This window comes from Lissotriton vulgaris, chromosome 1_2 (genome assembly GCF_964263255.1).
Source record: "Lissotriton vulgaris chromosome 1_2, aLisVul1.2, whole genome shotgun sequence".
Lineage (NCBI taxonomy): Eukaryota > Metazoa > Chordata > Amphibia > Caudata > Salamandridae > Lissotriton > Lissotriton vulgaris.
Genome location: NC_141686.1, coordinates 168,749,321 through 168,762,518, shown reverse-complemented (window position 1 = coordinate 168,762,518; position 13,198 = coordinate 168,749,321). Strand labels below are relative to the sequence as shown.

The 13,198-nt window shown below is 42.6% G+C and overlaps 1 protein-coding gene across 1 annotated transcript in view; it reads left to right on the top strand.

The window, feature by feature from the left end:
• LOC147734768 (uncharacterized) overlaps positions 1 to 9,950 on the top strand; it is a 265,703-nt gene extending 255,753 nt beyond the window's left edge. The window contains exons 19-20 of the mRNA XM_086953050.1: positions 6,626 to 8,220; positions 8,341 to 9,950. Coding sequence (XP_086809176.1) covers positions 6,626 to 6,818 — 193 coding nt within the window. The 3' untranslated portion in view covers positions 6,819 to 8,220; positions 8,341 to 9,950. The remainder of the gene's footprint in view (positions 1 to 6,625; positions 8,221 to 8,340) is intronic.
• The last annotated feature ends 3,248 nt before the right edge of the window (positions 9,951 to 13,198 follow it).

The window sequence follows — 13,198 nt, the reverse complement described above, 5'->3', positions numbered from 1 at the left end:
GTTGACGACCGAAGTCGATTTGGCCCTCCCCTTGATCATATTCCTAGTGCTGGCATTGGTGGTAGCCAAGAGAGACATTGCTCGGCGCTGGGGAGTGGCCGAACTGCCTGACTTAGAGGAATGGAGGAGAGGGCTTGACCTCTATATGGCGGCTGAGAGAGTGACATATAAAGCCAGGGGTTGCCCCAAAAAGTTCCGGAGAGTATGGGCTAAGTGGAGACAGTACCACGGACTAGAGTGAACGCACGGGGGATCTGAATGGAGAACTTTGTGATACGTGATGTTTGAGGTACACCCAAAGGTGGAGACGGGGATTGGGCCTGTCGAATGTCTTACTGTGGGACCCTGTTTTTTCCGGGGGAGGTAACTTTAAAAGCATAGGATAGACGGACTTTGGGAGGGGGGGGGGGGGGGGCGGGCATAGTAGGAGCTGTTTTTTTAGGGGATGTTCTTTCTTATTTATTGACATTCGTCACTAGCTTTGGTTAACAAACTGTACTGTCGTTTTTGATGTGTGAACAATCCTAATGAGCAAAAGAAAAGTTGCGGTATTGACGGATACTGGCTGAATGTTGATGCCAGCCCGTGTCCTCCTATACTCTCAGATGATACGCCCAGAGCAACAATAAAAATTTATTTGAAAAAAAAAAAGTTTGTCTTAAGTCTGTCTTAAGTGTGTCTTAAGACAAAATCCAAACTTCTGTGAATACCAAAAGTAGTAAGTTTAAGATTTTGTCTTAAGTTAAATCTGTGAATCGGGCCCCTAGTGATTTGTTAACCTAACAGTGTTCATCTCTGATCATGTGGCCTTTATCCCAATGAGAAACAATTTGAATATGAAGTATGTTGTTTTTAATTTGTCATGTAATCTACAGACACTCTATATCATAGGTTTTTAAATATTTTTTATGAGCAATGTTTAGTTGTACACTTAGGGCCAGATGAAGGTAATTCATATTTACCGACTCTTAAATACCGAATTTTACCGATTCGGTATTTAAGAGTCGGTAAATATGAAGGGGGGAGATGTAGGTATTACAGATTCTGTAAATACCGAATAGTTAAGATTCGGTATTTACCGAATCTGGAAATACCGAATCGGTATTGCCCATTGATTTCTATGGGCCTTAAAGCCCATAGGAATCAATGGGCAATACCGATTCTGTAATTACAGAATCGGTAAATACCGAATTTTGCAAGGGTGCAGGGGGTGTCACTTTGACACCCTCTGGCACCCCAAAAATAGGCATGTGCGCCATGTGGCACACAGACATGCCCTAAGGGCATGTCTGTCTGTCACATGGCTAGATGTGCATGCACACATGTGCATGCACACCTGAATTCGGTATTTTAACACCCAATTAGATTGGGTGGTAAAATACCGAATTTGTAGGGCCTTTGCGACTCAGAAGAGTCCCACCTACATCTGGGAATTACCAAATCGGTAAAAATACCGATTCGGTATTTTACAGATTCTGTAAATTTACCGATTCGGTAAATTTACAGAATCTGTAAAATCTGGCCCCCTACATCTCCAGATGCCAAATACCAGTCGGAAACGGCCGAATTCGGCCGTTTCCGACCGGTATTTGCCACCTACATCGGGCCCCAAGCCTTTCTTGAGTATCATTTAGCGATTATCATAGATATTGCTAAATAGAATTGTAGTTACCTAGGATTGTTCTATACAATTGTATTTTTCCTGCCCTGGAAACTGATATCAGTAGCAGGTAGTCCGGAAACTTACTCCGGCAAAAACATAATAAACTCTAGTACGAATAACAAGTAGGAAATGAAGGGTGAACAATAACACCTCATTGGCTCAATTGATGTAGAGTATTTATTCTGAATTTCTTTCCAAGACGTCAGGGCAAATCCTCCAGCCGCTGTGCACCGTATCTTCAAGTCTCTTCTGTCGTCCATTTGCTCACTCATTTGCTCACTAAATTTTGTGGAAATTAAATCCCAGATCTCATTTATGACTACCTCTCCTTCTCCCTACTTAGACTTCTCACCCTTCCCACATTCACCCCCATTTCTTTTTCTCTTGTCACATCACTCTGCCCCCTACCCCCCTCTCTTCACCACCGACTACCTACTATGTCCTTTGAATCCTCCTTGACATACTGTTAAATTTACTATTTTCAATAATCCTCCTGGTTCCGGCAACTTGCTTCTCTATCTCTATCTCCATCTATATGTACCTCTAATCACTAGGGGCCCAATGTAGGTAAATCTCATTTACTGACTCTAGATTACCGAATTTTACCGATTCGGTATTCTAGATTCGGTAAATGAGATGTTGGAAATAATTCGGTAATTTTTACCGAATCGGTATGTTTCGGTAATTACCGAATCGGTATTTACCGATTCGGTAATTGCCATTGATTCAATGTCAATTACCGAATCGGTAAATACCGATTCGGTAAAATTACCGAATTGTCAAGGGGGACGGGGTGTCACTTTGACACCCTGTAGCACCCCTGATTCTAGCTTGTGTGCCCTTAGGGCATGTATATGTGCCACATGGCACAGGAATTTGTTATTTACCACAAAATATTATTTCGTGGTAAATAACGAGTTCTTAAGGGCCTGTGGCACTGTTTTCAGTGCCACCTACATCTAGATTTACCGAATCAATAAATTTACAGATTCTGTAAAATGTAAGGCCCCTGCATATCAAAAACCAAATACCTGTCGGTAACAGCCGAAATCGGCCGTTACCGACCGGTATTTGGTGTCCTACATCGGGCCCTATATTGCCTAAATTACTCCCTGTTATTTTTATTGGTTTGAGCACCTGTATAACCCGTTTTGTTCAACTGCCGTGATTATTTTTATTGTGAACTTCCATTGCTGATGTAAAGCGCTCTGATACCCTCGGGTGAAGCTAGCACTATATAAAACTTTCAAAATAAAAATAAAATAAAAAATAACTTCTCGGATTGATCTAGTCCTTGCTTTCCAGAGTGTCTCTCGCTTATTGAGGGTCCGTAAAAGCGTGGACCCAAAGTTGCGTTGGATTTCACAAGAGGTGCTACATCCCAAGACCAACAGCCCCTTTGAAATGATGATTAAGGTTTATGTTTTGTAGCTCTGGTGTTCATGGTGTTAAAACAGTAGCTCTTTGCTTCTCTAAAAGGAAAGTAAATTTTTTTTGAGGCTACACATGTGACCTCCTCCCTCTATCATACAGTTACCAGTTCCAAACAAACTGATCCAGTGTCTGAGTCCCCCTCAGGTTTCTCTGTTGGTAGTCTAATTGTCTCTTGGACTTCCAGCGATGCGAAACCCTCTTCTTCCCTCATCTTCGAGTCCAAAGAATGCTGGAATATTTTTTAGGCTTTTCCCCATCATCTAACCCAGGGAATCCCAGGGTTCTTTGGTGTAAGGCCCATAGATGATAACCCAGCATGTCCACCTCTCTATGGAGAGTGTACCTTTCCTGATGCATCCCTGACTCTGTTGCCTGCAACTGTCCACTGATTCTATTCTCTAGTTTTGTCGTGTGTCATTCCATTTCTTCAAGTTTCACTACATGCTGGCCTACTTACCCCTTAACCTCTTCCCTAATTTCCTCCATCACTGTGACCTTGCATTCAGTACTTCCAACCTTGGCCCTCAAATCTCTCAGCATCATCAGTGCCTCCCCTGGGGTCACGCCTACTACACAAGGGTCTTTTGGTACACTATTCCCTTTGGCCAGGTGAACTGTGCTAAATAGAATGTGGCAAAAAGCCTTTCTTGCCTCTGGAGGTCCTTGTTTTGATCTATTTAGGTAGAACAACATCTAAAATGGTCCCATGCAAAGTTCAGGTAATCGCTATGCAGCGGAGAAACTCTTAAGAAGTGCCATGTGTTAGTACTGTCATCCACACAGAGTGGAACTTCAGGAAGTTTCACAAGTTACTGCCCTACACGTTCGCTCCCTCGTTAGTTAATACCTGGGCTCGCCATGCCTCCACACCAGGCAGGTACCTTGAATGTCTGCTCCCCAGTGCTGGTCCTTTGGGAGCCAGTAGGTTCCTTTTGGTCGAAGTCCACCTCAATCCACCATCCTGCGCCTGCAATCAGGCCTTTTGATCAGGCTCACAGCATCATATGTTGCTTATCAGGCCCGGTGCAGAGACCCACAGCGCCATTTTGGTGTTCATCTTGGCGACAAGGTCAAGGTTCCACCTCTGAACATGTTTAGAGATGGGTGAGGCAGACATGGGCATGAAAACAGTCCATCCGGTGACCCGGCCTCTCTGTCAGTTTAGATGATCTTGTTTCTGCCCCTCTTTTACACACGGCCGCCATTACTGGCTTATGTAGCAGGAGCCAGAAGCTCCACGGAACCAGAGCTCCGCGGATCCATAGCTCCACGGAACCAGAGCTCTTCTGTGCTCCACAGAACCAGTGCTCCACGGAACCAGAGCTCCACAGAACCAGAGCTCCATGGAACCAGAGCTCCACAGAACCAGAACTCCTTGGAACCAGAGCTCCACGGAACCAGAGCTCTTCTGTGCTCCACAGAATCAGTGCTCCACGTAACCAGAGCTCCACGGATCCAGAGCTCCACAGAACCAGAGCTCTTCTGTGCTCCACAGAACCAGTGCTCCACAGAACCAGAGCTCCACAGAACCAGAGCACTTCTGTGCTCCATGGAACCAGAGCTCCACGGAACCACAGCTCCACAGAACCACAGCTCCACTGAAGGCCGTCCGTCCTGGAGCCTAATCTAGTGCTTTCCATGATCATTCTTGGTGTTCCATAGGCTGCGTCCTTTCGCTGGATGACCAATGCCTTGAATTTTGTCCTGTCCCCCTTTGATGCCTTATGTATTTCAAAAACAATCCACCAATCCAAGTACTGTATGCTAGTGGTATTGAATGGCTTAGTAGACACATGTAGTGTCCTTAAGGGCGAAGGTCCTTCTATTGCCTACCAGTCTTCGAAACGTTTGCATGCCTGATACATGATTCAGTGCATTGATCATAATTTCTTACATGACACACGAGGAGTACGAAGGAAGTCCACAGTACCTGTCTTTGATGCCCACAAGGACTCCGTACGAATGAAAGAGTAAAGTCCAAACACTGCCTGTTGGTGCTTAAACCACTAACTTACACCGGTCCGATACATCTGGAAGCAACAATGGTCCAAGAGGCCACCAAAGAAATACATTTACAATGAAAGACAGTTCAAAAACATCTGGCATGACCTCACTCTGATTCATTAAAAGTGAAAAAGAAAAAAGTAATGAACTACACTTACGAACCAACAGTGGAAAATCTTCCTTAAGCCCTTCAGGCCCTCAGGGTGTTAAGTCACATGCAAGAACGCGGAGGTGAACAATGGCTAGTAATCCCTTCCTTCCAATTTTAAATAGCATGAGATACTTCAACTGTGCTATAGGCTTCTTCCTGCATGCATGCCTCTTCAGTGATTGACAAGTCAGAGGTGATTTTATTCTAACATTAGATACTTCCAGCTTGTCTGTGCTGTTTTGGTTGAAGATCATGTGTGGTTTGAGGCTCACGTTTATTACAAGGACATACTAGTGGAGAAACTAACCTGAGAGCATTTGTGGGGAAACTGATGTGTTGCACGTTCAGCCCCTTCCAGGAGGGGGTGCTGCACTCACAATTCTAGTGACCTGCAGGGCCAGTCTTCACCAGCAGGGTGTGCTGTTGAGATGATGTTGTGGCAGTGTGTGGAGCTGCATTACCATGTCCCGGAGTTCCTGCCTCTTAAAGCAGGAAATGCTGTGCTAAATGGTTCTATGACTGAAGCTCCATTGCCCTGTCGATCAGGACCTATTTTAAAAGGGCCCTCCGGAGAATGATGTCACAATAGGTCTCAAAACCCAAGCAGATGTCATTAAACGAAGCAGCATTTTAGAATGCTAATAGCTGGTGAAACAGGACTGGGTAGAGAACAGTGCTTCTCTTCACTGGAAACCCTCTTAAAATAATAATTCTCACTGCAGGATAACTGGTGCTGAATGGTCATTAAATTCTAAAATTACTAAAACCAAAGTAATAGGTGTTAAATCAGTGCAGTGAAATTAAATTGTGACTGTGTACCTATTAATATAGACCTTATTTGGGTTACGCTTTTACACGTATGATATCCGGTTTAGAAAATGTATGAAGAGTCGATTCTCTGCCGTCCCAACCTCCGCCAGGAGGTTGTGCTATAGGTGACATGGAATTTGCTCCTTTTTTTGCAAATCCTCATAGCTTCCATTGGCATTTATTTAGAAAACGTTGGGTTTCTTTATTTTCTACTAGAGATTACATGTTGTCTTTCTTGGTCTCTTTATTATTTTTCAGTCGGGTGTATGACATTTATAAATACTTGTCTGAGCCATGTATGTGTTTGTTGATTTCTTTTAGTTATAATGAATATAATCAAATAGTACAAAACAAACCTACATTTGGTTTAATTTGAAATTCATGGACTATCTATTAAAATACTACTGCGTCCGAGTCCATCACATCTGATATCATCTTTTATCAAAACTTTTTTAATCTCTGCAGAATTGAACTGTTTCTTCAGCTCCATTGCGTTATATTTTGTCACGACAAACTTTGCTGTCTCGTCACATTCTCATATCAGCAACCATCCTCTCTTTCAGTCTCATGGCTGGGATCATCGCTGGCATAATCTCTGGTTGGGACACGGATACCTCTGTGCGGATGGGCCTCCTGTGCGCTCGCCTCTCGCTCCGCTCCCAGGATCCCATATCCCAACACATCACCCCGGCTAGCGTGAGCCTGGAGCACGTCAGAGCCGAGCAATGGCCTGAACCCCAGCGGTGGCAGTTGTGAGCATGCAAGCCAAGGTCAAACATGAACTCTCTCTTCTGCACTCTACCTCATTTTGATCAAGTGTCTTCCTAGAAGCCATTGCAGGATCATCCATCCAAGATAATCTCCGGAACTGTCAAACATAAACACGAGACACACTTCAAAACATTCTGATGTTTCAGATAAAATGAATATGTTAAAGGCAAACGTTGACATATTGGGCCTTTAAATTGATAACAGACACAATATGAACCAGTTTAGATACTTTGCATCTTTTTGGGTTCTCCACTAGGGAGTAATATGACAAGGAGAGAACCGGGTGACTTTGCATCTCTTCCCACCCTGAGTCTGGGTTTGTTATGCTATGAGCTGTGCTTCTGAATGGCAAGTTCCTACTAAGTTGTTGGTTAAGTGCTGGGCAAGTAGCATATAGTTGGTGTCTCTGGGATAATGTGGTACAAGGCGCAAGTCTCAATGCTTCTGAGGTGCTCCTCTTCTGCCAGTGTTTACAGCGCAATCATAAGGTCCCATGATCTGGCATCAAAAGTATATGGTTTTGAAAATATTTCCTACACAACAATTGGTATAAGAAGCATAAAAGATATATGTCGTTAACTGGAATCGTTGGCGATTCCTGGAAGCAATAAAGTTCACAGATAAATATCAGTAGTGACCATTTCACCTGCTGCATCTCTCCATCAGTAAGTGAAATGCCCCTGCTTATTTTAACCCTTGTACACCTAGCCAGTTTTTCAGTTGTGGGTGTGTTGAATTGTATATGTATTTAATTTGCCCCCAGTTTTGAGACATTCAATACAGAACTTTGTCACCTGTTGGAACAATTTCCTAAACCATTTCACCAGCATTGTTAACAGTATTTTCAAGATGTCTTCCAACTACAGATCTTTACTTTGGCTTACACTATTGATCATTTATTTACTGATGCTGCTGTACTCCTAGAGCACATTTATAATGGTTACGGTGTCATTCATTCTAAGGTTATAAGAGTCTATGTTATAATTCATCACTCTCTTTAACATACAGTCAACTATTTGTGGGCATGAATATTGTTTTGCTTGGTATTTTATGTAGTGCTTTCTATACATCAAACAACATTTCATATCATGGTGTACGTTGTCTACTGTCACAATAGGGATTTGTGGTCAAAAGATTTGTAAGTCCACAGATATTCTGTTTGCTTTCTAGAAGAATATTCCAGGGTTGTTATTAATCACCTGTTGGTAAATAGTTTACATGTTCATGCTTAGATTCTACTTGATGTAGGTTATGCTTATATTTTGTTTTCCCTTGAACAATTACTTACACAAGACAAGTTGTGTTACACCGTCTCAAATCCTTAATTTGCCCTTTATCCTTTTTGCGAGTGTTTTTAAAAAATTGTATTGGACACTCTCCATATTGAGCATACTTGAAATTCAGATGTTATTAAGTTTAGCTAAGATCTAGTGTGTTCTTTTTTAAAACTTTTACTGGCCTCCATCATGGCACAATGATATGAGAAAAAGCATTCCTTTACACCCAGGTGCTTTGTGGAGCATTTTAACCTTTGCCTTGTACAAGACTTTATTTGAGGGTTTCCTCACTAAAAAAATATTATATTTTTTTAACTGGTTTGTGTCAAACATCTGAATAAAAACTGAATCTGTTGATGATATTGCAAACTTCTCTTATTAGTCAGATCTAAAACAATGGTCCTGAATGTACATTGGGGTGGGCATTCAGATTTTGATGGTGCATTGTAGTTGTTTACATTTATCATTCTGTTGAGCATATTTTGTTACTCTGTTTATGGCCCCTAGGGATAGCCATTAGCCACAAAGATGCCAGCCCTATTCTATTGTTCATATTAAACAGCTGTGAATTGTAGGAATAACAACTTTCTGTCACTTGGCTAATTAAAGAAATGTGCTATAACTAATTGAATTATTGACATTTCTGCTAAGATGTACCTGCAAGACAATTGTTAACACTGTAAATGGTGGCATGTAAAGTTTTCACCCTGCCATTTCTAATTCAATAACATAAGGTGCACTAATTGATATGAAGGTCCAATACCAAAGACAATCACAACAATGTACTTGTGTATAACCACTTAAGCTGGGTTAGATGTTGATAAACTTGCTAAAAATCAATGTTTCTGCCAGAAAGAAAAAAGTAAGATGGATCCTTCTTCTTGATCGTTAATGATCATCGTTTGTACCAGTATCTTTATACCCATTTTTATTTATGCACTTTTCAGCAGTTATTTTAATGGGTCCTAATGAATGCCCCTTCACCTTTTTTACGGTAATCTTTGGAAAGAAATATGTTGACCCAGTGATGTAGTCCGGGATGAGTTTTCTCCCTGTTTCACTTTACTGTTTTGATTCCTGTACCTGGCAGACAAGAATAAAGTTGTTGGGTCTGACCCACCAACAGTTTTATTATTCGCAATACCATAACTCTTGCACTCTGTTTAGCTTACCCACACCTAAGTCTCTCATAAGGTAGTTGAACATGCAAGAGCTCTTCCTCTCTCAGGAGTTGTAGCCCACATCACAACAAGCCTATGATGAAGCATGACACCTGAGGGTTATTGAGGGCTCTCCTCCTAAAAAAGCTTGCTTTTTATTTCTTTCTGTTGATTTCTAGTACGTTTTTCTACATCCATGTAGCTGTTAGACCCAGGTACATTGTTATGATTGTCTGTCTTTTGGGAGTTTGTACCTGCAGGTCTTCATGTTATCCATGGCCCTTTTGTGTTATTTGGTCCAATAGCAAATCCATCCAACTAAATAAATGTCACCCTAAAGTTGAACTGCCTTATACAGGGATGGTAAATTGTTGCCCATGTTGTGGGTGGTTCTCCTCCAGTTCTGCTAGCATGAAAAAAGGTCATGTTGAAATGGCTGCCATTTTCAGACTTGGTTTTTGTTTTTCTTGATCCGATTAAAATATGAAGGATTAATCTGGTGGCAATTACAGTCATTCTCGATATCATCTGTGATTAATTCAAACATCAATTTGCTCAGATTGTACAACATATTGTAAAGGCAGTCGTCCACCTTTGTCCTTCATGATTTGTAATTGATATCCTGAAAATATGCCACATTTAGTACTACCATAATGTAATAAAGCAGTAAATTAATCATAGTAAGTAGTGTATTATTTGTATTTTAATATTTCTCCTAAAATGACTTACATGTGTGGCCAGAAGGAAATCATGGTGTAATAAAAAGCCTGTTCTTGCAGGCATTAGATTCCTATGAGACTCTAGAATGTAGCTGGTATGAAATAGTTTGTAATAAGTATTTATTTACCTTCATACCCACTTAATCAACAGGCACTCTTATCTGGCATCTGCTTGGCAACCTATTAAAAGCCAGCCTGCAATCTAATCTGGAAAGAAACTCTCATGTATCCTGAGGTTGGAATTGCAACAACCTGACCCCAAAATCAGGTGACTTTGTATAGATAATTATTGAGATGATGGTCCGATTCCACAAGGGATTTAAGATTACGAAATGTTTTTCTATGCCTTAATTGAACTCTGAGGGTCTCATTTTAACTACTTTTAAGCTCTAATGTTATTAATTTTCAATCTAAATGTACTTTTGACTTCTTACAACTATTTAGGGAAATGTTTGATTTATTTATTTAGATACAGTGTTCACTTTTTCAGCACTATTTTCTACATTAGTCTCACATTCATCCAATGGTGTTCGGGGAGGTTCCATTCCTGGTGATCAGTGGTTCGTGCAGAGGCTTATTAGGTACTTTCAGACACTGCTTGATATAGATTTGCATTCATTAAAACCAGGACCAATGGAATTATGCAGTTATCAAAATTCAGGGACTTCTTTATATTTATGAAAACAGTTCAGTTGCTCATATTCGACTCTATTCTGCATACTTCTAAAATGTCAATAAAAAGTTGTTTATAGGTTAAATCAATGATCGTTAAGTTACTGCTTGCTTTTAACAGAATACTCCCGAGGCGGAAGCCGGGAGTTAGGCACCACACTTGTAGTTATTATTTTTGTTTGCTTAGCACAAAAATACTTTTTAAACTTGTTGTCATTATCTCTGCCTGTTTTGTAAAAAAAGAATTTTAAAATAACTGCTGCCACTTACTAAATCGCTCTGTGTCACTCACTCGCCCGGGATAGCTGGGGGCGCGTGATAGGACTTGCGCCGAGCATACCTAGGGCCGATTTAGGGCTCCATTCGGATACAGACAGCCTACCCGGAGGGCGACGACTTTGGCCGCCATCTTAGGGGAAAGGCAGGGTTGGCGCACTAGCGGTCGGGCGAATTACGGCCCGAGCGCTATAAATTGGTAAGCACCAGAGCACAGCACAACTTGCTTGCTTTTAACAGAATACTCCTGAGGCGGAAGCCGGGAGTTAGGCACCACACTTGTAGTTATTATTTTTGTTTGCTTAGCACAAAAATACTTTTTAAACTTGTTGTCATTATCTCTGCCTGTTTTGCACAAAAAGAATTTTAAAATAACTGCTGCCACTTACTAAATCGCTCTGTGTCACTCACTCGCCCGGGATAGCTGGGGCCGCGTGATAGGACTTGCGCCGAGCATACCGAGGGCAGATTTAGGGCTCCATTCGGATACAGACAGCTACCCGGAGGGCGACGACTTTGGCCGCCATCTTAGGGGAAAGGCAGGGTTGGCGCACTAGCGGTCGGGCGAATTACGGCCCGAGCGCTATAAAATGACATCTATTTCCCGTCCGCGCAGCGGGCGGGCGCAGCAGGCGCGCCGATGGCGCCAGAGGCAAGCCCGTCTGGGCCCGTCCGGTCCAGACCGGGCCTAGGGCCTGTTATTATGCCCGTGGACCCTGTGAGACAGATCGGATACTCCAGGGAAGAACTCCTGCTGTTACAAGATAAGTGTGGCCAGTGGTGTCGCCAGCGGGACTGGTCTGACGAACAGTTCTGTCGGTGCCAACTCTGCCCAGACACTAACCACGCAAAGACTAACGGTAAGGAGGCCTGCAGGAATCTGCGGATTGCATTATTAAATTGAAGATCACTACCAAAGCACGCGGTAGAGATCAATTTACTGATCGAAGATTGCAATCTTGACTTGCTCTTCTTAACAGAGACATGGCTATCCCCAAATGCCGAGTTTGATATCATCTCTGCTCTCCCTAGTGGATTTCTTATTCAGAGTCAGCACAGGGACAAAGGGAAAGGAGGTGGCCTTGCTGTAATCCACAAAGACTCTTTAATCTGCCGATTTGAGGAGGGTGGCATTTCAGACACAGAAAGTGCCTGTTTCAGTATCCAAATAACTCCTACCAACTCCCTCTCAGGATTCCTTATCTACCGCCCGCCAGGCGGTATAAAACATTTTATAGAATCCCTGCTGGAAGCTACTTTAGCAGCAGCAGCTCGGGCACCCAACTTTCTGGTTCTCGGAGATCTAAATTTACACTTCGATGATCCTAACGACAAGGTGGCCTCAGACCTTAGCTTAAACCTTAAGGCTTTTGAATTAAATCTGTTAAACAAAGAACCCACTCACATCAGAGGACATCTGCTGGACCCAGTTTTTTCGAATAACGACCAGCTTATAGTTCAACCCCCATTGCCCTTACCTTGGTCTGACCATTTTTTAGTTCCATTTTCTTGGGAAATCCGCACAGAAGAGAGAAGTGCCCCTCGCCCTCATACACTTCAGAGAGCCTGGCCAAAGTTATCAGTGGAAGACCTAACGCGTACTCTAGAACTAACGGCCCCCGAAGCAGAATCAGATGTCTTTTTAGCAGACTCAAACTTTCAGAACTGGCTCAATGGCGCCCTGAACACGGTTCTGCCTCTCAAAATGGTGACAAAGAAAAGCAGTACTTTTAAATCTCCATGGTACACTACTGAACTTAGAGACCTCAGAAAGGCCTGCAAAAAGTCTGAACGCAACTGGAGGAGAGACTGGGCAGTCAACAGCAAAGCCTCCTACCAGTCTGCCTTGAGACGTTATAAAATGGCACGGCAAAAAACTAAAGCATCCTTTTTCGAGGAAAAAATTAAACTATCGGTCAACTCCTCGAAGGAAACGTTTAAGATTGTCAAGCAACTTCTTAAAGTCCCGGCCTCTGCAATCGCACAAGAGGATACCGAAGCAAGGTGTGACCAGCTAGCGGAGTTCTTTGACGATAAAATACAAATAATTCTTGATAGTCTACCACAGACTGTCTCGATCTTAGGCGTTAATACTTCCCCGCTCTTGACAACTAGTCCCCGGTTGGATGTGTTTAGATGCATCACTAGGGAGGACTTTTGTAAGACATTATCCACTGTGAATAGTGGCTCTCCTTCCAACCCGGCGCCTATGCACATCCTCAAACAAATCGCAAGCACCATTGCCCCCCTTGCTACAGAGC